The sequence below is a fragment of the Cajanus cajan genome, chromosome 6 (genome assembly GCF_000230855.2).
Source record: "Cajanus cajan strain Asha chromosome 6, NIPB_CcT2T_4, whole genome shotgun sequence".
Classification (NCBI taxonomy): Eukaryota; Viridiplantae; Streptophyta; class Magnoliopsida; order Fabales; family Fabaceae; genus Cajanus; species Cajanus cajan.
The window spans coordinates 55,117,965-55,143,411 of NC_138522.1; the positions used below are offsets into that span (position 1 = coordinate 55,117,965).

Here is a 25,447-nt window from a genome sequence, read left to right on the forward strand (position 1 = left end):
TTGATCAGTTTAATCCTTTATTAATTCTTCTAAAACATTTTTCGATTAGCCTCAGAACTAACCCATCTCACTCTTTCAATTCTCTTGTAATGGTATCAGATTCTTCAATGTGAACATAATTTTCCTTCTTAACATCAATTGTCATTGTTTCTTTGAAAGTATTCACTGGATCATTATTGAAACAAAAACCTCAAACACCTGGATACAATTTTATTATGTAGTCAATTTAACAGACATTTAGATATCTAATATAGTGTCAAACTACTTTTTATTTTTTTTTTATGAAAAAGAAAATCTATTCGAATCAATGCTATACAATATATTGTGTACATCTCTCCCAAGAATAACGGAAGATTGCTTGTAGACAGCTGTGCATTATACACCATGATTATGGATTAATCAACATAATAAATCCAGAAATTTGAATTAAGGAATAACATAATTGAGGGGTATATATATATAGCCCTTTGTCCCCTTGAAGGAGTTAGATGGTTACATTTGATTAAAAGTGCATATTCTCTAGTTTTTTTAACTGGCAATTTGACCAAGTTGTGATTAAAGAATTTATCAAAAAGTAATGGTTGGTTCAGACTTAAGTAAAGGGGAAAAAAAAAAGCTGAAGAACTGAAGTTGCTGTGTGAATGATTCTGATCTTCATTGCCAAGGCAATGGAAACATAAATTTCAATTAAGAATTTCCGTATTTTGAACAACCCTCGTTTCCCATATACTAGGGGCATTCCCAAAAGGTTGGCAAAAAAAAAAAAAAAATACCGTACGTGTTGACTTCTACGGTACCTATGCCCGTATATGATGGATGAGTCCTATCTTATCCTATGTACCCAAAATGCTATAAATGTAAAAACCCAAAAACCGTGGATATCATGAATCGACCACAAAAAGGATCTATCACATGGCAACTTCCGATTCAGTCACGTAATTCAGTCTTTCTTCCCACACCAACTTGGACGCAAACTCATCTTGCTCGGGAACATGTTCCTGCTTCCATAAAATATTTCACAATTAATTAAGTACAAGTAAAGACATCGAATATCATTCAAGAACAACTTGAATGGCAACTTGTATTAACTACTAGTATTCGTATCATCTTCTTAATTTTGCTTGGCTCAAAGGAAAGGAATCATCCCTTCCTTGAAGCATATAATAACGTTGCTGATTTTATGTTTATAAGATGGGAGGAAACATTTACGCACCTCAAGTTCTAGCATCAATTGTTTGGCTGTGGGTGCGGAGACTATAATGCGACGTGCCGTAGGGGAAATAAAACCTTCATCAACTGCCTTGTCAATGAAAGATAACAAGGAATTGTAAAATCCATCTACATTTAACAGGCCCACCTGCATCTCATAAAATTGACACATAATTAACACTATGTTACCAGCAATTTTCATTGACCAAGAAATTTACTTGTTTTGCTTTTGTTCTTCAATCTTCTTCTGTTTTAATTTATATCAGGTGGTTATACATTATCATAATTTACTCCCATTCAAACGCAGAACCTTCAAATAATGTAACGTGACAATGATTAACTAAGGAAAATCTGAGACTATTCCCTCATGTGAATCCGAATTAAATATCCCACATTTTTCGGGTTCTGTATGTATTGAAGCTTCCTGGTTGTTATATAATTATATAGACACATGGATGATGGATCCAATTTGAAGTTGTTGAAGCGTTCTATTTAACGAGTCATACCCAGTCAACTTGGCCAATCTACCAAATTACGAGTATCTAAGTAACATGATAACTGATAATACATCATTAATCCGACACTGTTAAACAAATGCTGTACGAATAACCAAAGGCAAAACAACAATATATATAATAAAGGTGTTTGATACTTTGATTAGTTTGTGTGTGGTTGAATTTGATCCAGCGTTACAACACGCTAATGAAGATCATTTGTTTCATGCCAAAACTCATGAGTTCTATTATGTTAATATTTTATTTTCCCATCTTTCGGGCCTCTCTCCCTTGTAGAAGTTTCTATTATTCCATATATATGATATTATTTTAAGAGTTAATCACTTATACACGACCAGTGTGAATTTTTTTTATACTGACAACCAATCAAATCTTTTAAATTATTTTATTTTATTTTTATCTCATTAAATAAGCAACTGACATAATACCATTAAAAGATCTGATTTGTTGTCAATATAAAAAATTTTTACACAGACAATGTATTGGTGATTAATTCTTATTTTAAAATCCATATCTATCATATTAATTATCACCTGTAACTATATATGTATATATTAATTGAAAAATAAGGAGAAATGTAATGTGAAAAGAGGTAATAAAATTGAGGAGTAGAGCTTACGGGTTTGCAGTGGATCCCAAGCTGAGCCCATGTAATGACTTCGAGTAATTCTTCAAGGGTTCCATATCCTCCTGTTGGTGGAAAAATAAGAAGCAGGTGTATGTGTGCTTTTGGTATGTTATGAGTGATTAAAATTAAGTGTTACCAGGGAGGGCAATGAAGGCATCGGCTTGACGGGCCATCTCGGCTTTCCTTTGGTGCATATTAGATACGGCTCTCACTTCCCCAATAGGATCACCTGTTATCTGCACCATCATTTTTCATATCATCATCCATCCACCATTCCTTATGTACTCTAACTAGACATTATTTTATTTCTTTTTATCAGTAAAAAAATATTATAACAATTTAAAACTCTTCACTACAAGCCCGAGAGATCATTTCAACATTAAATTAATTAACTAATAAAACTGACACCCTATAATAATAAATATGAAAGATTTACTTGTATTTTTTTAATCTTTATTATCATTATCATTATTATTATTATTATTATTTGTAAATTTGATATCCCGTATTTTTCATTAATTTAATCTTTATTGTTTTAATTTATTGGTTAAATTGACATTTAATATTTAATAATAAAAAAATATTGATGTGATAATGCATTAGCATATTATGTCAACATGAATACACTGGCTGCTAGCAGTACAAATAAAATGTTACATTAATATTTTCGTTAAATATTAGGTTTAAAGTTAATCAATAATTAAACTAAAGCTACACAATAAAATTGTTAGGAAGGTCAAATTCACTAATAAAAATAAAGAAACTAAATTAAAAAATGATGATAATAGAGAGACGAACCCTACAATTAAATTTAACAGTAAAATAGTGAGTGGTGAGGGGATGTACCTCTCTTGGCATAAGACTTGTTGGGATAACCCTGCACAAACAAGCCAATGGTCAGAACTAGAATCCAAACGAAGATTTCGCCGTTTCAGCAGTCAAGGTTAAAAAGACGAAATATTTAAATAAATAAAAAATTGTTACAAGGAGGGTTGAAGCCCCTAAGAAGCAAGTCTAACTCTACAAGAAGCAAACAATAATATTGATTTATATTAAAAGGAAAACATTGAAATTTAATTAACCGGTTAATTTGATTTACTCAATAAAGATACATAAAAGAACGATGTTAATTAAACTAATTAAATATATGTAGAAGAAGGAATCTATGTTTTCTTCGAAGTGCAAAACAAGAAAAATAAAAAAAGACGATCGACGATGTTGGCTCCAATTGTTGCGCAAGAAGTTTGTACCGAGTACCGTCCTTTTCTGGAAGAGGCAAAAGGGATTCAACTTTTATCCAATAGAGCAAAGCTGTTCAAGAAGCTTCTAACTACCGGTAAAGGTCACACTTTTCTATTTGCTTTTTTCTTTTTTTAAATCCCAGCAACGGTGCAGAAGGCCCGATAAAACACTTTTCTATTAATCCTTGTCACCAAAAAAAATATACTATTAATCCCTGTGATTTTATTTATATCCAAAGATGCTCCCTTTCAACCTACATTGGGAACCTTTGATTAATTAAGAAACATTGGCAGCATTTGTGACAAGAGATGGGAAACACACATGAGCCAGTAGTACGTACGAAGTTGATAGCAGCACTTTATAATTAAGTAAATAAATTAAAGCAACATGGTTGGGCAAAAGCAAAAATGATTAAGCTATAGTCTATAGTCTCTAGAGAGATGCAGAAGAGAGAATGAAAGTGTGTGAGAACAAACCCTAGAACATGGCGCCCACCATCATGAACTGCCTGAGAAACGAGACCCATCAGCCCCACGCTACCTCCTCCATACACCAAATCAATCCTTTTCTCCACCTTCAAAATACATCGAAAACAAAACCATGTAAACGCGTGTCATAACACTCATCATCAAACAAAACACAACTCAACCAAAATAATACTATAATTTTATTATAACCAACCGCACAGACACAGCGGAGGGAGCAACCAAAGGGTAAGATGCCATTTTTTTAATATATATTCTAAAACAACGAAAACAAGGAATGAGTTATACTAAAAATCATGGAGGTTCGGTCATGGAAGCTTGTGGGGAATGCCAAAGGCTAATAACACGCTTCATAGAGTAATGATACCTAGGTAGCACGTTTGGTTCCATATAAAATAAAATAAAATAAAAACTAAACTATATAGTATATACTATGCGTTTTTCGTTTTTATTTTATTTTTATTTGAAGTAGAAATGTTTTTGAGCGTTATAAAAACAGTATAGTAGGGGGGAAACAAGGATCATGCAAGAAAGCTGCTTAACTGACAGGCTGATTACAGCTAGCATATTCTAGCAATCTGTGTGTGTGAGTGCGTCTCTCTCTCTCTCTCTCTCATGCCAAACTTAAACCCTAAACCATCCACTTATTCCTCAACCATCATATGCCCGATCGAGTTGCCACTAGAGAGCTTGTTTATTTCTTTTTTTACTTTTAAACAAAAATAACAAGAGGAGTGGTCGAAGCAAATGTGGAACTATCTCGAGTGAGAAATCAAAACGAATAATCATTAAATTTCTACGAAATTTATATGTGCGGGGGAAAGGTTAGATATGGAACAATGGAATCGAAGCTTCATAATGCAATGCGACTGAAGGGACAAAAGATTAAAAAAAAGAAGGAAAAGCTCATATATTGAATCTAGTTAATATATATCAAATAAAACCCAAAGTTCTGTGGGGTTCAGGTATGGAACAAAGTTCATCAATTTTAGATTTGAAATCGCTTTTTTCTAGACAAAATTTTGAAAAAGAGATAAAAGGAGTCGAGAAAAAAAGAACGGAATTTTGATAAACGGAGAAAAGCTACACGTTAACGAGTCTTTTCGATGAAAAAATCGACTCGAGAAAAGAAACTGGGTACATTACCAGCTCCCTAGCAAGTTGAACAGCAGCTTCTTGATAGGTAGGTTTGTTCCCTGAACTGCTTCCACAGAAGACGCAAATCCTGTTGAACCTGGATTTGGACTCTTCCATTTGTGGTTGATGTAAGAGATAAGGGGAAGAAAAGAAAGAGGGTTGAGAATGAGAAGAAGGTGAGTATTTGTTTAATGTGGAGACAGGTACAATGGTACATATACCCTGCTCCCTCAAACTCACATCCCAACTCCTTCCGCCAATCATTCATTTCAACAATAATTAACTCCCATATATGATATATTACATGCATGCCTTTTTACTTTTTAATTTATATAATTCCACTTATCAAATAAATAATTAAATAAATCTAAAATATAAAAACAACGCATGTTATTTTAAGAAATAACATAATAAAAATATTGTTTTTCTTTCTTTATTTAATTAAAAATTATTTCTATTTATATGTTAATTAAAAATTTTACAATAATATTAATTATTATATTTTTCATTGCTATTATGGCACAGTGATCAAGTTATCCAAAAAAATTAAATAATTAAATAAAATTGGTCGTTAGACACCTATAAATGAAAACAAAATGATTATTATCATGGCATAATATAATCCAGTTAACTAAAAAGAAACATTGAATTCATAATATTAGTTATATATTAGGTACAACTTCACAAGTTATTTCAAACCATTTATGTGTTATTTGTCATTAATATTATTTCATAATGTAAAGGTGTTGGTAACAGCTAATTATTGTTTTTAGCCAAAATTTTGTGGTTCTAGCTACTATGTTTGTGCACAAGAAATCGACCACATTGTCCATTAAAAACATACTTGATTTGTAAACTTCTATTTCATATACGTTTCTTTTTGTGATATATATTTAATTTGTATCTCATGAATCCTATATTGTGTTTTAATTTATCATTTTTTATCAGAGCATATCAAACAAATTAGTACTGCTCACATTATTACTTTACGGTTACTTGGTTAGTTTGTTCTCTTTACTGTGAATAATATTTATAAAAAAACATTTATAATATTTTGCATTATATAAACATTATTTAAACACATTTGGCCAACAGAAAAACAAGACTTACCCTGAATATATTTAATTGGAATTTAAATAGACGTTACCTTAAAAGAAATTATAGTCTTTTTATAGCATAAAAGTATTTATTAATTTTGTTGATAATTTTTTAAATTTATTATAAAAAATTAACTAGTTATTTTTAGTAAAGAAAAAATTCTCAACTGCTTTACTATTTACGTAATTTAAACTTAACTTTACTTAAGGAATGGACTTATACTAACGTATCTGCGTGGACATTAATTATTTTTTAAAATGATTATGAACATGGTTATTTTTGCAAAAATGTATCGCTTCAAGTACTGCTGTTAAATATCGCAAATTTAATAAAAGAAATCAAATTAATTTCTTTTTACACCCACAAATTTAATAACTTAAGAATATTAATCAATTGTGTTATCAACTTATCATACACCAAATATAAAATTAATTAGTTCACCCAAAATTTCTCATTAAACAACCGAAGATGTAGTTTATCCAGCATGCATGTCACGTGTGAATCCACGTTCTTTCGGATATATATATTTAGGATTCAGAAACCTTGAAACAAACTGCCAAGCTTTTAGAAATATACATAAATACCATGTTGTCAACTATATCTATAAAATATAAATCTGTCGGAACTTAATCCAACACAAAATTTAATCTGAAAGAAATTATTTGACTAATATATATATGATCCAAAATTGAATGTATTTTATTTTTTATTTTGGGGAAAAATGTCTCAATAACTTTGGCAACGATTAGTTTAGAAAAATGAAGGCCCGTTGTGCTTGCCAAAATTTACCTCACGGGGCGTGCCAATGTTTGTATTTTTTTTTTACGTCACATTTAAATTAATCTAAACTATTTGATTTACTTACAGGACTCGGTCCGTAACTAGTACACGTTAGCGCTTCATAGCATAACTATTTTTATTCTGTAATTAGTTATTTTTACGTTAATAAATATGATAATTTTATGTTACTCATAATCTTATCTTGTTAATTTGATGCATTTCTTATTTTGGAAGAGAAATTGAGAAAAGAAACAACAAATATTAGATAGAACCTCTCAATTTCTTTAAGACTACAGAATTAGCAAGTTCTCAAAACTTCTAAACCAGAAAGAAAAAAAAAAAAAAAAAAGATAAGAGAGGAGACAGAATTCAAAATTTTACCGTTCTCTTAAAAATATTTGATTTGGTTGTTATTATTTAATTTTAAAAATGTCAAAAAATTTACTTAATTTTAATTGAAAGATAGTCAGGACCTCACCTAATCCATAATCAAGCATCGTCCTCAAATCATTTTCTTTTAATTTTGAAATAAAATGATTTTAGGTACATACAAATAAAATAAAATAAAGAAGAATAGTGCGAGAATATTTGTGATGCCAAACATAAAACCAATAAGCGACATAGTTGAAATGTTTTCTTCATTTGTTTGCACTAAAATTATCTTTTGATTGATAGTTTAAGATTAATTTTTTTAAAAAAGTGCAAGAATATTCCTAACAAAGTCTTATTTTATACACATAATTAAAAATCAAACTCGTGACTGTATATTTATGAAATTTAATTATCTAATATTTACTAACCGGGAACTGTAACAAAAATTACTAACCGGGTTGAACCTTGTTGGCATAAAATTTACTTTCAAATTATTTTTGTATGTATAAATAAATAAAATAGTATGGATATTGTTCCGGCCACGAGGTGCACTAGGGTTTTTTCCTAGGTCAGACCTCAAAGCTAGAGCATTCAAGAGTGTAATCTGCCTTCTCAACTCTAGGGTTTTTTCTTTTATAGTTTCTTATTTACGGGCTTTATGGGCCCCGAGAATGTAGAGATTTCCTTAACCGTTTTGATCTGGCTAATATTTGGTGAGGGACAGTGGGACCTTGCCCTCACTATCGGGTAGTCCCTGTATGCGAGAGTTGTGTCGGGCCCCGACCGACCATACCCGTACTGAGGGTACAATCGGGTATTGGCCGAGTTGGTTCTTGTAAGCGGAAGGAATCGAAAATATACCGACCAGGTTAAGTAGAGAAACCAAGTCGAATAATAACCGAACCACTCTTAGAGGGGTGATCGGCGAGAGCTACAGTCGGTCTGGCATATCGGCGAGAGCTACAGTCGGCCTGGCATATCGGCGAAAGCTACAGTCGGCCTGACATATCAGCTAGAGCTACAGTCGGCCTGACATATCGGCGAGAGCTACAGTCGGCCTGACATATCGGCGAGAGCTACAGTCGGCCTGACATATCGGCGAGAGCTACAGTCGGCCTGACATATCGGCGAGAGCTACAGTCGGCCTGACATATCGGCGAGAGCTACAGTCGGCCTGGCATATCGGCGAGAGCTACAGTCGGCCTGGCATATCGGCGAGAGCTACAGTCGGCCTGCCATATCGGCGAGAGCTACAGTCGGCCTGCCATATCGGCGAGAGCTACAGTCGACCCGGCATATCGGCGAGAGCTACAGTCGGCCTGACATATCGGGGAGAGCTACAGTCGGCCTGGCATATCGGTGAGAGCTACAGTCGGCCTGACATATCGGCGAGAGCTACAGTCGGCCTGCCATATCGGCGAGAGCTACAGTCGGCCTGACATATCGGCGAGAGCTACAGTCGACCCGGCATATCGGTGAGAGCTACAGTCGGCCTGACATATCGGGGAGAGCTACAGTCGGCCTGACATACGTAGTAGGCAGGTCGGAATCCGACCTGGACCATACACTAGCCCTCCAGCGCTGAGCCTATAAGGCGGAAGGGCTTTGCTAGACAGGGGGTCGGCTTAGCCATGGCCGACATGTCCCTCGTGGAGGCCCCTAGTCGGATTTCGACCTGGACCGTACATTAGCCCTCCAGCCTTGAGCGTGCAAGGCGAGAAGGCTTATCCTCAGCCGATACATACAGTCAGATTCTTGTTGAGCACACTTTTATGGCTAAGGCAAGGGACATACCAAGAAGATTCACTGACTTGTTATCTCAATTCGTGGCTCCTCGGGCTCTGGTAGGGGATGTGAGAAAATTCACCCAGTTAAAAAGCTTCAAATGGAGTAGTTGGTTAACTATCCGACTCAGTCACCTTGGGTCACCGAAATACCGAGTCGAAATTCACCAAAATCAAGTCGCCTAATTTCCGACTATAAATGATGAGAAAATTTTTTGTTACAATGAAATTCGACAATCCGATCGGCGAAATACCAACTCACAAAATGAGTGGAAAATTTTCCGAGTTAAAATGAATCCAACTAATAGCCCCCATGCCCACCATTCTGAGAGTGAAATAAAAAGATGTTCTTCTAGCTAAGATGTGGCGTTTTTGGCCGAGGTGTGGGACATGATAAGCCTACGGGTCAGACAAATGTCGATCTGCCTAGAATGATTTAGTATTTTGGGTGTTCTCTGATGAGTTTTGCTTCCCCCTAGTTCGGATTTTTACCAAGCAATCATGAATTTGTGTCTTCGAGTTATTTTATACTCGCCCAGTCGGATTTTTACCGATCAATCACGAGTTTGGTCTTCGAGTTATTTATACTCGCCCAGTCGGATTTTTGCCGATCAATCACGAGTTTGGTCTTCGAGTTATTTATACTCGCCCAGTCGAATTTTTGTCGATCAATCACGAGTTTGGTCTTCGAGTTATTTATACTCGCCCAGTTGGATTTTTACCGATCAATCACGAGTTTGGTATTCGAGTTATTTATACTCGCCCAGACGGATTTTTACCGATCAATCACGAGTTTGTGGTGCCTTCAAAATAACACATGTTAGAAATCATATAAGATAAATAAGGGATGATGTTTATTAGGATTCAAGAATTATTGGTTTGCGGTGCCTCATTAAAAACCTTCTCAGCAAAAAAAACCTTTTCACATTTTTATATGGAATAAAAATCTCTTGGGACGACCCCAGCTTCTCGGCTTTCAGCTGCCCTTTAGTTGATTTGTCCCTCCTCCTTCTTGATGTGACTCAGGGCGAAAACTCTCACCTCTGACATCGTTTGACAACTCGCATTCTCTAGCGCGATGTCGAAAGCTCCAAACCTTAAGCCTTTTTGGAACGCGATGACTGCCATCCTTTCATCCAAGGACGCTATCCTCAAGGCGACCTCATTGAACCTTTGCAGAAAGTCCTTCAACGACTCCTCCCGCTGTTGTTTGAGATCGAACAAGTCCGACGTGATCAGTGGTTTCTTCTTGTTAGCGGCGAACTGTGTCATGAAGAGCCGACTAAAGACATCAAAGTCGGTGATTGATCGGTCAGGGAGACCACTAAACCAATCCAGTGCTGCTTTTTTGAGTGTACCCATGAATAGTTTGCAGCGGACTTCCATACTTCCTCCACAAATCAACATTTGAGTGCGGAAATTCGTCAAGTGCTGAATGGGATCCTGAGTTCCATTAAAAGGTTCGACTTGGGGAATCCGATGATCCCTCGGGATAGTCTCGGCCTCTATGTCCTCCGAAAAAGGTTGAAAATCCCTGGGGACTTCCATCATGACATCTTCCTCCACCGTCCTGGCGTTGGCCGTTATCATAGCTTGCATCTCGTCCGCCCGCCTCCTAATCTCCTCGTTTTCTCGTTGAATAGCCTCCTCTCTCTCTCTCTGGATCGCGCATTCTCCTCCCTCAATCCGTTGATCAATGCCATCATCTCCTCCATGGTAGGGTGTTGTGAGTTGTTGTTGGATGTGCTGCCTCTCGCCATGGTAAAGTGCGGGTTCTCCTGTGTTACTTGGGGCGTAGGAAAAGTTTCACTGTAGCCCCACGGTGGGCGCCAAAATGTTCTGGCCACGAGGTGCACTAGGGTTTTTTCCTATGTCAGACCTCAAAGCCAGAGCATTCAAGAGTGTAATCTGCCTTCTCAACTCTAGGGTTTTTTCTTTTATAGTTTCTTGTTTACGGGCTTTATGGGCCCCGAGAATGTAGGGATTTCCTTAACCGTTTTGATCTGGCTAATATTTGGTGAGGGACAGTGGGACCTTTCCCTTACTATCGGGTAGTCCCTGTATGCGAGAGTTGTGTCGGCCCTCGACCGACCATACCCGTACTGAGGGTACAGTCGGGTATTGGCCGAGTTGGTTCTTGTAAGCGGAAGGAATCGAAAATATACCGACCAGGTTAAGTAGAGAAACCAAGTCGAATAATAACCGAACCACTCTTAGAGGGGTGATCAGCGAGAGCTACAGTCGGTCGGGCATATCGGCGAGAGCTACAGTCCGCCTGACATATCGGTGAAAGCTACAGTCTGCCTGACATATCGGCGAGAGCTACAGTCGGCCTGACATATCGGCGAGAGCTACAGTCGGCCTGACATATCGGCGAGAGCTACAGTCGGCCTGACATATCGGCGAGAGCTACAGTCGGCCTGACATATCGGCGAGAGCTACAGTCGGCCTGACATATCGGCGAGAGCTACAGTCGGCCTGACATATGGGCGAGAGCTACAGTCGGCCTGGCATATCGGCGAGAGCTACAGTCGGCCTGACATATCGGCGAGAGCTACAGTCGGCCCGACATATCGGCGAGAGCTACAGTCGGCCTGACATATTGGGGAGAGCTACAGTCGGCCTGACATATCGACGAGAGCTACAGTTAGCCTGACATACGTAGTAGGCAGGTCGGAATCTGACCTAGACCGTACAGATATATAATTACAAAATAAATATTTTATAACTTTATCGTCCCGAACATATTCTGAGACCCTCAACGCATCTCGAATAGTGGCCCATGTGATTTTCTCTCAAAAGGCCATAGCCGAGACCTTCGACACATCTCGGATGAGGATCAAAATGCATTTGCCCAACACACGAGAAGCCGACCCAAAGGATTGAGGGTAAGCTGATTTCCTTGTACAAATTGCCTTTCAAGAGGATATGTCAAAATAGAATGTTATCTTTAATGATAAAGGATTAAAGTATTAAGATTGTCTATGAAAATCTCGATATTTTTGGGTCCATGAAATCTACAAATAGACAATTATAAAATCTTGAATGCTCATATCCCGTCTAAAATAAATCTTAGATGTCCTCTAAACAAGAATAATAACAAATTAATGTATAAATATTTCTTTTGTTAAATTTTTACATTTTTATTATTTTAACAATTGACTTCTTTCTAAATATTAAATGATTACAACAAAAAAATTAATAAACACTAAACCCATATTATAGAGATATTGATAATTTATTAAACATATAATCAACAATAAAGGTAGTAGGAAGAAATGTGATTGAAAAAAAATATTTCACTAAAAATGATCAAATAAATTATCTAATAGAGATTAATCATCATTAAATATTAATTTTATTGGGTTAACAATATGCTATTAGAAAAATTGATATGGGTTAAGTTTGTGTGTTTGGGAAAACTTATTTCCCAACTTTCAGCTATTTTTTTTTTCAAAAAAAGTTGTTTGTGAAATGAGCCGATTGATTGGCACAATAGCTTAATTTTTTAAACAACTTTTTTTTCTTGGAAAATAAGTTGCTTTTATGAATTTGAAAATTTGGACGGCTTTTTCTCTCTTACAACAAATTGATTACATAAAAGTTAATATTTTATTATATCCAAACAAAATTAAATATTTCAAATTTGTTTTTTAACAAATATATTCAAATAAAAATTTATTTTAATGGTTATCGATTATAATAATAATAATAATAATTAATTTATGTGTAATCTATTATTAAAATAATATAATTTTCATAACTTTTCTAAATACACTCTTTATATTCTGATATTATTTATTAGGATTAAATATATTTTTAATCTCTTAAATTTAAGATAAATTTATTTTTGGTCCGTCAAATTTAAAATTGATGTTTTTAGTTCCTGTAATTTTAAAAAATTTTATTTTCGTTATATTCAAGTTTTGTTAAGAAATTTATCAAATATTATTGTATAAAATTTACTTATTGATATCCTTGTTAGTAAAAATATTACATTAAATTTAATTGATATTGCATAACTGTCTTAATTTATTACTTTTTAATATGTTATTGGTGATTTGAAAGATTAAAATAAGATTTTTTAAAATTACAAGGACTAAAAATAACAATTTTTAATTTGAAGGGGCAAAAATAAATTTATCTTAAATTTGGGGATTAAATTTAATCCTATTTATTATTATTATTAATATATCATAAATGCCAAGGCTTAATTGTCAAATCAAAAAGAGACGTAGACACAAGAGATTGAGGGGTATTGGGGCGAACTCAACCCATGCAAGGGGATGGGATGGGGCCCAACCTAACTTGTTCTTAGAACCATCACCCAACCAAAATGAATCGGGCTCTAACAATTAGAGTGAGCGTAGTAAAATAATAAGCAAACTCAAAAACAAAAACATAACAGAGAGAGAACATTGAATAGGTCCGTCCCAACAGCAAAAGTGCACAGCACACAAAACAGAGGTTGGGTCTGACCCAATTCCTCTTTCAATCAGAATAATAAAAAATAAAAATAAAAAGAGATTCCTAACTTACTTTAAGGCTTTGTTTGGATTTAAGTTCATCCCCAATTACATAAATTTACGTAATTTATAACATATTAGATACTCAATATACTTTGTCTCTGTATTTAATTTGAATAAATAAAATTAAGTATAAAATAGTTTTCAAATTTCTTAAAATTTTGTAAACTTGATATATTGAAATTTTTTAATTTAATAATTAAATCACTAAAATTTAATATAAAATATGAGTTATTGGATAAAATAAATTTAATTAAAGTTACTTTTCTTTTAAGATTAGTCAATGGATCAAAATAATAATTGAGTAGCGTTCCATTCAAAAGCGAAGAAGTTTATTCTCTCTCTTCATATAAGTTTTGAAATTTTCTAGATAGGTAAGATAATTATAATGACACTTTACTCTCAAATTGAAAAAAATGATAATTTGTAAGTAATTAATATAATACAATTGAATTATATATGATTTGCAGGACTAAAAGTTGTTAATCAAAGTGATTTCACACTTATATTACTAAACTAAAAATAAGACTTGATCCTTGATTTAAATGTTGAGTTGCATCTAGAAGTATCGGTTTATCTTATAATCTAATATGATAAGCATGAGTTATACTTCGTCAATAGATAATTTATTTTTTATAATTTATATGTAATAAATACGTACAACTCATTTAAACTTTATAATGAAGGCATTACATTGATCATTTATTTATTTTTATGATAAAATGAAGGGAAAAACAGTGGGTGTGATTGTGGAAGAAAGAAAATAAGGCAAAGAGAGAAACGGTAGGTAATGGAGAGAGAGAGAGAGAGTAGAGTGGACAGATGAAAACAAAATTGAAAAGTCAAATGTCAGCGTTGCCGTGGATGGCAATTTTGGTTAAATTTCATCCCCACTGCCAAGTGCACTTTATAAAAGAAACAGAACAGAATCTCCATTCATTCACTTCAAAATCAAATCCCAATGCCAATGGCTCCTCCTTCTCCTTACATTAACATTATCATTCTCTTCTTAATCTCCCTTCTCTTTCACACCGCATTCCCCAACACCATCACTCTCCCCCTCACTCCTCTCCTCACCAAACCCCAATTCTCAGATCTCAAACACATCGCCTCCGGCTCACTCACCCGGGCCCACCACCTGAAGCACCAGAGGAACAGCAACAGCAGCAGCACCACCACCCAAGTGTACGCCAAAAGCTACGGAGGGTACTCCATAGATCTGAGCTTCGGAACACCAGCCCAAAAAACCCCCTTCATCTTGGACACAGGAAGCAGCCTGACATGGTTCCCCTGCACCCTCCACTACATCTGCTCCCACTGCGCCTCCATCAAAATAAAAACTTTCCTGCCCAAGCTCTCCTCTACCGCCAAACTCCTCGGCTGCACAAACCCCAAATGCTCCTACCTCTACCCCTCACTCTCCCACTGCAACCAAACATGCCCCCCTTACATCCTCCAGTACGGCTCAGGCTCCACCGCCGGCATCTTACTCCTCGACAACCTCGATTTCCCCAAAACAACCGTCCACGATTTCCTCGTCGGCTGCTCCATCCTCTCCATCCGCCAGCCCTCCGGCATCGCCGGCTTCGGCCGCGGCAACGAGTCCCTCCCCTCGCAAATGGCCCTCAAGAGATTCTCCTACTGCTTAATCTCCCACAACTTGGACGACTCAGCGCAAAGCTCCGACCTCCTTCTACAAACCACCTCCTCCGGCGACACCAAAACACAGAACCTCACCTACACGCCTTTTAGCCACAACCCCTCCTCCAACAACTCCGCCTACAAAGAGTACTACTACGTTCCCCTCCGCAAGGTCCTCGTCGGACCCAACTCCGTTAACATTCCGCTTCACTATCTGGAGCCCGATTCCGAGGGTAACGGCGGCACCATTGTCGACAGCGGTACCACCTACACTTACATGGAAAGACCCATTTACGATTCGGTGTCTCGGGAGTTTGTGAACCAGTTGGGGAACTATTCAAGGGCTAAGGGCATCGAGGCCCAATCTGGGTTGAGTCCCTGTTATCATGTTTCCGGCGTCAAGAACCTCACTTTCCCCAGCTTCACTCTTCAGTTCAAAGGCGGCGCCAAAATGAAGTTGCCGCTTGCAAATTATTTCTCGCTGATTCAGAACTCCAACGTTGTGTGTTTCACCGTTGTCTCCGACGATGGCTCCGGTCCGGCGAATATGACGGGTCCGGCCGTCATCTTGGGGAACTATCAGCAGCAGAATTTCTTCATTGAATTTGATTTGGAGAATGAGAGGTTCGGCTTTCGGCATCAGAGTTGCAACAAGAAACATTAGTTTAGTAAATGTTAGTTAAATTAACACCAGAGGATTGGAGTTCAAGTACGTTGTTGTTCGTTGTTCGTTGTTCGTTGTACCTGCGGAGCAGCGATCACCATATATTGTTATTATTATTTATTTATTTGTCGTGGGGTGGGGGTTAATGCCGAAGAAATAACTCATTGATTTTTATATATATACATATATATTTTTAATAATTCTAGGGATGATGAGAATAATTTTAAATAAATATTATATATGATTAATTCATTAATCATGTATATTATTTAGTTTCATGAGCGACTTTTGTGGGCTACTATACATTATATTCTTTTAATCTCTTTTTAGCTAAATGAGCATTTTGATTTTCACAATGGGATGGATTCCCTTCCATGTTCTCTGTGAAAGTTGTCTTTCATGAAAGGTACAGCGCTGGCTTCTTTAATTATTCTTTCAATTATTTGCGATTTTTGTTTGTTCTCCGACACATGGAGAAGTAGCCTAGCTGCCTTGTTATTTGGTACAGGTATTTTTCTATGAAAGTAGTATTATTTTGTGGATGATCACCGACAGAGTAAAAGTTAAAGCCCATGTCATAATTGGAGTTAGTTTGCTCATGATCACTCTAGCTATTTCATGGCATGTGAGTTATCCCAACACTACTCCTCGTGCAGGTTTTTGATAAACAGCAGCTTAAGTTATTCTCTCTCTTTGATATTTGTGTGATTTATTTATATTTACAGGCAGGCAACCAAATTGGTCCCATTCACTCCCATTGTTAGTTGAATACATATTACAATGTTATTTTTTCCCGAATTTGTGTGGTCATTATTTATTCTAAGTTCAATCTATTAAAAATATTTTAAGACTTGTTTGATAATAAAAATTTAATCAAAATCCAACAGCAATTTAATCCCCAACCATTTATGAAAGATTTGATAACGAGTATGATTTTACCTAACAATTACTTTCTTGACTCGAGACAGCCGTGAATATTAGTTAATAAAAAGACATTTTAGACTTTTACATTTCACTGATAAATGTATATATAATATTTGTTTTTCTCATTTAGCAATTTTAATTTAAATAAATAAATAAATATATATATAATATATAATATAATATAAACATCGCAACTAAAAGTTTTTAATTCAAATAATTCAATATTTATCTTTTCTAATTAAGAATCGAAGCTTAATTTTTATCTTAAATATGAAATTGTGACCAAAAATATATTTTATTTTTATAGGACCGACATTAGATTCAATATGTTTTATTTGAGTTTCTACTTTTTTTTTAGGGGAATAAGATTATGTCATTTCATTTAATATAATTGGAATAATACATGAAGGAATAAATTTAAAAATGTGAAAGCTAGCATAACGTCGTGACGCCCTAGCTAAACAGTGAGCGACCTGATTGGCTTGTCTCGGAATGAACTTTAGAGATAAGTTTGGATGATTGTGTAGCAATCTTCTACACTTATTAAGAATAGACCCATATTTTGAGTGGTGCGATTGAGTCCTGGATAGAACGTCAATGATAGATTTACAATCCAACTCAAGGGTTACGTGGGTGAGGCTCAAAGTTACTATCCTTTGGATGGCTATAAGTAGAGTTGTAACTTTAGCCTCATGAACAGGTGGAAGGCCATGAGCCCAACCAGTTTTGGCTGCGAGAAAATGTCCATGTTCATTTCAAATGCACATGCTATACCCAAAGCAGGACAAGTCCTGAAGAGAGCAACGTCAATATTGCACGTAAACGTTCCTACACGAGGCTTTTTCCAGATAGGAGGGATCCTTTGTGTTGACGGTCTTGCTTGTGCCACCTGCCAATCCCAAAAATGTTGCTTTGCTTGTGAGATGGCTACACCTGAAGGTGGGGCGCCCTGATCCCAAACCTTAGCATTCCGATGCCTCCAGATACAACTAAGCATGACAACGACTTCAACAATATGGCTTTGAGTTATGCTGCCAAGTAAGAAAAAAATGACCTTTACAATCCCTTCACCTACATCTACTATGGGTTTAATATGCTGCCATATGTCAATTGCTTGTCATACGGTATGTGCTTCTTGACAACCAAAGAATATGTGCCAATTATTTTCTTGTGCAGCTTCACAATGGGGACAGAGGGAGGTACAAGGGACTCCCTTTTGCTTAATGTGTTGGCGTGAAGGAAGACAACCTCTAAGAAGTCTCCAAAGAAAGATTTTCATGTTATGTGGAATAGGTAGAGCCCATAACTTTTTCAAATTATAAAAGATGGTCAATTAAGTTACTTGATAAAAATTAGTCGTTAATCATTAACAAAGTTCATGAATATTTTGTACTAATAACATAATTATCCTCCCAACTTAAAAAAGAAACATGGCATTGTATTGGGCAAGGTCAAATACTTCTAGAAGTCAAAAATATCTCTAAGGATAACATACTCTCTAGAGGTCATTCTAATCCAACCGATAGGTATTTAACTATTGGTGACAAGACTAAATGTTAACATTTATGTGATCCATTATTGTCATTAATGACAAAGGTGATTTTTTCATTATGAAGTTTAAATGAGTTGTAACTTATTTATCACATATCAATTATAGATTTTTGTTGTCTATTAAAGAGTTATAACTCCTACCTACCGGGTTTATAAGATGAAGTGATACTTCTAGATGGGACTCCATGTCCAAACCAAGGATTGAACCTTAATTCTTAGTTAAAGAATACAAGTGTTGAATCACTTTAGCTAACAACTTTTGATCATATAAATCATAGATAACTCAATTATAAAGTACATAAATTAAACCTTTTATACTAATTACCTACAAAATTGTCATCTCTCTTATTTGAGTGTAAAGTGTCATTATAAGTACCTTACCCATCTAGAAGATTTCAAAACTTATATATGAAGGGAGAAAGGAAAGTTTTTGACTTTTCAATGGAGTCTAGAAGCTACCCAACTTTTTTTGGTCCATGAACTAACCACGAAGCATGACCGGTCATGACATTTCATGGGTTATGAGCGAAACAATAAATATGTAACGTATATAAATAATTTTAAATGTAAATATTTATAGCATGAAAATATTTGTGATTTAATTAAGGCTTAATATATCATTTGATTTATGATTTTTTTTGAGTTTTAATTAGGTCTTGAACTTCTTTTTTTGATAATTTGGTATTTCATTTTTTTTTATAATTTAGTCCCTGTGATTAAAGTTGTGTTCATAATTCGTGATATTTAATTTGATATAATATTTTTCTATTTTATTGTGCTTAGAAAACCATATTAAATTACTATCCAATGTTATCATTCATGCATATTAAGTTTTAAACTCCGCTAGTTAAAATGTCTTACTATTCTATAATTTGATATGATTAAAGAGATTATGAAAAATTGTTGTAGGTAGACATGTACAGTGATATATGAAATAATAAACTGAGGTGACTGTGCATATATAATAATATTAAAAAAATGTCATATATATATATATATATATATATATATATATATATATTTCATCATGATATTAAAAAAATGTCATATAAAAAATGGGTCCCTCTTAATCATGAACCCTAAGTGGTTGCCCATGTAATCAAGGTCAAGGTTGGAAGTTGATAATCAAAATCTAACCCACACTTGTGAGCGTGACTTCTGTTGACCAAACATTATTTTAATACGCCTTAAATATGTTTTTAGTATGAGTGTAAGCAAGTTGAGTTGAATTGTATTTGGATTAATTCATTACCCAACTTGATCAAAATTCAACAAGTTAGATTTAAACGAGTTTATGTATTTTTTTAAAAGTTTAACCCAACCTAACCCAATTAAGAATATATTGAATTGTCACTAGTGGAAAAAGGAACTATTACGTCTCTTCATTTACGTCGGAAACTAGCACACCCCGACGTTGTATTAATTTACCCAATTTGATAATAAATGTAAATTATTTGATATTTTGTTACAAATACAATGTTATCAATCAATAAAATAAATAATAATATAAACAAAACTTCAAAATAAATTTTAAAATAGTTGATAATATAATTATCTCAATTGGTGACTTAAAAGACTAAAATAATATTTTAAAAAATTACATAAACTAATAATGATAGTTTTAAATTTGAGAAATTAAAAATAAATTTATTTTAATATATATTCTAAAACAACGAAAACAAGGAATGAGTTATACTAAAAATCATGGAGGTTCGGTCATGGAAGCTTGTGGGGAATGCCAAAGGCTAATAACACGCTTCATAGAGTAATGATACCTAGGTAGCACGTTTGGTTCCATATAAAATAAAATAAAATAAAAACTAAACTATATAGTATATACTATGCGTTTTTCGTTTTTATTTTATTTTTATTTGAAGTAGAAATGTTTTTGAGCGTTATAAAAACAGTATAGTAGGGGGGAAACAAGGATCATGCAAGAAAGCTGCTTAACTGACAGGCTGATTACAGCTAGCATATTCTAGCAATCTGTGTGTGTGAGTGCGTCTCTCTCTCTCTCTCTCTCATGCCAAACTTAAACCCTAAACCATCCACTTATTCCTCAACCATCATATGCCCGATCGAGTTGCCACTAGAGAGCTTGTTTATTTCTTTTTTTACTTTTAAACAAAAATAACAAGAGGAGTGGTCGAAGCAAATGTGGAACTATCTCGAGTGAGAAATCAAAACGAATAATCATTAAATTTCTACGAAATTTATATGTGCGGGGGAAAGGTTAGATATGGAACAATGGAATCGAAGCTTCATAATGCAATGCGACTGAAGGGACAAAAGATTAAAAAAAAGAAGGAAAAGCTCATATATTGAATCTAGTTAATATATATCAAATAAAACCCAAAGTTCTGTGGGGTTCAGGTATGGAACAAAGTTCATCAATTTTAGATTTGAAATCGCTTTTTTCTAGACAAAATTTTGAAAAAGAGATAAAAGGAGTCGAGAAAAAAAGAACGGAATTTTGATAAACGGAGAAAAGCTACACGTTAACGAGTCTTTTCGATGAAAAAATCGACTCGAGAAAAGAAACTGGGTACATTACCAGCTCCCTAGCAAGTTGAACAGCAGCTTCTTGATAGGTAGGTTTGTTCCCTGAACTGCTTCCACAGAAGACGCAAATCCTGTTGAACCTGGATTTGGACTCTTCCATTTGTGGTTGATGTAAGAGATAAGGGGAAGAAAAGAAAGAGGGTTGAGAATGAGAAGAAGGTGAGTATTTGTTTAATGTGGAGACAGGTACAATGGTACATATACCCTGCTCCCTCAAACTCACATCCCAACTCCTTCCGCCAATCATTCATTTCAACAATAATTAACTCCCATATATGATATATTACATGCATGCCTTTTTACTTTTTAATTTATATAATTCCACTTATCAAATAAATAATTAAATAAATCTAAAATATAAAAACAACGCATGTTATTTTAAGAAATAACATAATAAAAATATTGTTTTTCTTTCTTTATTTAATTAAAAATTATTTCTATTTATATGTTAATTAAAAATTTTACAATAATATTAATTATTATATTTTTCATTGCTATTATGGCACAGTGATCAAGTTATCCAAAAAAATTAAATAATTAAATAAAATTGGTCGTTAGACACCTATAAATGAAAACAAAATGATTATTATCATGGCATAATATAATCCAGTTAACTAAAAAGAAACATTGAATTCATAATATTAGTTATATATTAGGTACAACTTCACAAGTTATTTCAAACCATTTATGTGTTATTTGTCATTAATATTATTTCATAATGTAAAGGTGTTGGTAACAGCTAATTATTGTTTTTAGCCAAAATTTTGTGGTTCTAGCTACTATGTTTGTGCACAAGAAATCGACCACATTGTCCATTAAAAACATACTTGATTTGTAAACTTCTATTTCATATACGTTTCTTTTTGTGATATATATTTAATTTGTATCTCATGAATCCTATATTGTGTTTTAATTTATCATTTTTTATCAGAGCATATCAAACAAATTAGTACTGCTCACATTATTACTTTACGGTTACTTGGTTAGTTTGTTCTCTTTACTGTGAATAATATTTAAAAAAAAACATTTATAATATTTTGCATTATATAAACATTATTTAAACACATTTGGCCAACAGAAAAACAAGACTTACCCTGAATATATTTAATTGGAATTTAAATAGACGTTACCTTAAAAGAAATTATAGTCTTTTTATAGCATAAAAGTATTTATTAATTTTGTTGATAATTTTTTAAATTTATTATAAAAAATTAACTAGTTATTTTTAGTAAAGAAAAAAATTCTCAACTGCTTTACTATTTACGTAATTTAAACTTAACTTTACTTAAGGAATGGACTTATACTAACGTATCTGCGTGGACATTAATTATTTTTTAAAATGATTATGAACATGGTTATTTTTGCAAAAATGTATCGCTTCAAGTACTGCTGTTAAATATCGCAAATTTAATAAAAGAAATCAAATTAATTTCTTTTTACACCCACAAATTTAATAACTTAAGAATATTAATCAATTGTGTTATCAACTTATCATACACCAAATATAAAATTAATTAGTTCACCCAAAATTTCTCATTAAACAACCGAAGATGTAGTTTATCCAGCATGCATGTCACGTGTGAATCCACGTTCTTTCGGATATATATATTTAGGATTCAGAAACCTTGAAACAAACTGCCAAGCTTTTAGAAATATACATAAATACCATGTTGTCAACTATATCTATAAAATATAAATCTGTCGGAACTTAATCCAACACAAAATTTAATCTGAAAGAAATTATTTGACTAATATATATATGATCCAAAATTGAATGTATTTTATTTTTTATTTTGGGGAAAAATGTCTCAATAACTTTGGCAACGATTAGTTTAGAAAAATGAAGGCCCGTTGTGCTTGCCAAAATTTACCTCACGGGGCGTGCCAATGTTTGTATTTTTTTTTTACGTCACATTTAAATTAATCTAAACTATTTGATTTACTTACAGGACTCGGTCCGTAACTAGTACACGTTAGCGCTTCATAGCATAACTATTTTTATTCTGTAATTAGTTATTTTTACGTTAATAAATATGATAATTTTATGTTACTCATAATCTTATCTTGTTAATTTGATGCATTTCTTATTTTGGAAGAGAAATTGAGAAAAGAAACAACAAATATTAGATAGAACCTCTCAATTTCTTTAAGACTACAGAATTAGCAAGTTCTCAAAACTTCTAAACCAGAAAGAAAAAAAAAAAAAAAAAGATAAGAGAGGAGACAGAATTCAAAATTTTACCGTTCTCTTAAAAATATTTGATTTGGTTGTTATTATTTAATTTTAAAAATGTCAAAAAATTTACTTAATTTTAATTGAAAGATAGTCAGGACGTCACCTAATCCATAATCAAGCATCGTCCTCAAATCATTTTCTTTTAATTTTGAAATAAAATGATTTTAGGTACATACAAATAAAATAAAATAAAGAAGAATAGTGCGAGAATATTTGTGATGCCAAACGTAAAACCAATAAAGCGACATAGTTGAAATGTTTTCTTCATTTGTTTGCACTAAAATTATCTTTTGATTGATAGTTTAAGATTAATTTTTTTAAAAAAGTGCAAGAATATTCCTAACAAAGTCTTATTTTATACACATAATTAAAAATCAAACTCGTGACTGTATATTTATGAAATTTAATTATCTAATATTTACTAACCGGGAACTGTAACAAAAATTACTAACCGGGTTGAACCTTGTCGGCATAAAATTTACTTTCAAATTATTTTTGTATGTATAAATAAATAAAATAGTATGGATATATAATTACAAAATAAATATTTTATAACTTTATCGTCCCGAACATATTCTGAGACCCTCAACGCATCTCGAATAGTGGCCCATGTGATTTTCTCTCAAAAGGCCATAGCCGAGACCTTCGACACATCTCGGATGAGGATCAAAATGCATTTGCCCAACACACGAGAAGCCGACCCAAAGGATTGAGGGTAAGCTGATTTCCTTGTACAAATTACCTTTCAAGAGGATATGTTAAAATAGAATGTTATCTTTAATGATAAAGGATTAAAGTATTAAGATTGTCTATGAAAATTTTGATATTTTTGGGTCCATGAAATCTACAAATAGATAATTATAAAATCTTGAATGCTCTGACTTTGATGTCTCGTCTAAAATAAATCTTAGATATCCTCTAAACAAAAATAATAACAAATTAATGTATAAATATTTCTTTTGTTAAATTTTTACATTTTTATTATTTTAACAATTGACTTCTTTCTAAATATTAAATGATTACAACAAAAAATTAATAAACACTAAACCCATATTATAGAGATATCGATAATTTATTAAACATATAATCAACAATAAAGATAGTAGGAAGAAATGTGATTGAAATAAAATATTTCGCTAAAAATGATCAAATAAATTATCTAATAGAGATTAATCATCATTAAATATTAATTTTATTGGGTTAACAATATGCTATTAGAAAAATTGATATGGGTTAAGTTTGTGTGTTTGGGAAAACTTATTTCCCAACTTTCAGCTATTTTTTTTTTGAAAAAAAGTTGTTTGTGAAATGAGCCGACTGATTGGCACAATAGTTTATATATGAAATAATAAACTGAGGTGACTGTGCATATATAATAATATTAAAAAAATGTCATATATATATATATATATATTTCATCATGATATTAAAAAAATGTCATATAAAAAATGGGTCCCTCTTAATCATGAACCCTAAGTGGTTGCCCATGTAATCAAGGTCAAGGTTGGAAGTTGATAATCAAAATCTAACCCACACTTGTGAGCGTGACTTCTGTTGACCAAACATTATTTTAATACGCCTTAAATATGTTTTTAGTATGAGTGTAAGCAAGTTGAGTTGAATTGTATTTGGATTAATTCATTACCCAACTTGATCAAAATTCAACAAGTTAGATTTAAACGAGTTTATGTATTTTTTTAAAAGTTTAACCCAACCTAACCCAATTAAGAATATATTGAATTGTCACTAGTGGAAAAAGGAGCTACTACGTCTCTTCATTTACGTCGGAAACTAGCACACCCGACGTTGTATTAATTTACCTAATTTGATAATAAATGTAAATTATTTGATATTTTGTTACAAATACAATGTTATCAATCAATAAAATAAATAATAATATAAACAAAACTTCAAAATAAATTTTAAAATAGTTGATAATATAATTATCTCAATTGGTGACTTAAAAGACTAAAATAATATTTTAAAAAATTACATAAACTAATAATGATAGTTTTAAATTTGAGAAATTAAAAATAAATTTATTTTAATTTTAAGAATTAAAAATATTTTAATATTTTAATACAAATAAGAAT

At 33.3% G+C, this 25,447-nt stretch overlaps 3 protein-coding genes across 3 annotated transcripts; 1 reads left to right on the forward strand and 2 right to left on the reverse strand.

Moving 5' to 3' along the window:
- Window positions 1-571: 571 nt before the first annotated feature.
- Window positions 572-5,661, reverse strand: LOC109813996 (cytokinin riboside 5'-monophosphate phosphoribohydrolase LOG7). Its single transcript, XM_020378308.3, has 7 exons — window positions 5,226-5,661; window positions 4,071-4,168; window positions 3,199-3,229; window positions 2,489-2,588; window positions 2,344-2,414; window positions 1,214-1,357; window positions 572-998 (listed from the first exon to the last, which is right to left on the reverse strand). Exons 1-7 carry the CDS (start codon window positions 5,478-5,480, stop codon window positions 909-911), a joined length of 789 nt encoding a protein of 262 aa, XP_020233897.3. The 5' UTR covers window positions 5,481-5,661; the 3' UTR covers window positions 572-908.
- A 4,576-nt stretch (window positions 5,662-10,237) lies between these two features.
- Window positions 10,238-10,849, reverse strand: LOC145958773 (uncharacterized). The gene has a single exon (XM_083076315.1). It carries the CDS (start codon window positions 10,847-10,849, stop codon window positions 10,238-10,240), a length of 612 nt encoding a protein of 203 aa, XP_082932441.1.
- A 3,683-nt stretch (window positions 10,850-14,532) lies between these two features.
- On the forward strand, window positions 14,533-16,357 carry LOC109813971 (putative aspartyl protease At4g16563). The gene has a single exon (XM_020378277.2). The coding sequence runs from the start codon at window positions 14,738-14,740 to the stop codon at window positions 16,079-16,081; it is 1,344 nt and encodes a 447-aa protein (XP_020233866.2). The 5' UTR covers window positions 14,533-14,737; the 3' UTR covers window positions 16,082-16,357.
- Window positions 16,358-25,447: the final 9,090 nt, after the last annotated feature.

Bases quoted from the DNA above. Each gene is read 5' to 3' on its own strand.
- LOC109813996 (XM_020378308.3), bottom strand. From the start codon at position 5,480: ATGATTGGCGGAAGGAGTTGGGATGTGAGTTTGAGGGAGCAGGGTATA. The intron at 3,230-4,070 runs GTTTGTTCTCAC...TTGTTTGTGCAG, and splicing joins GGTGGGCGCCATGTTCTAGG to GGTTATCCCAACAAGTCTTA. The intron at 999-1,213 runs GTGCGTAAATGT...TTATGGAAGCAG, and splicing joins AATTGATGCTAGAACTTGAG to GAACATGTTCCCGAGCAAGA.
- LOC145958773 (XM_083076315.1), bottom strand. From the start codon at position 10,849: ATGCAAGCTATGATAACGGCCAACGCCAGGACGGTGGAGGAAGATGTC.
- LOC109813971 (XM_020378277.2), top strand. From the start codon at position 14,738: ATGCCAATGGCTCCTCCTTCTCCTTACATTAACATTATCATTCTCTTC.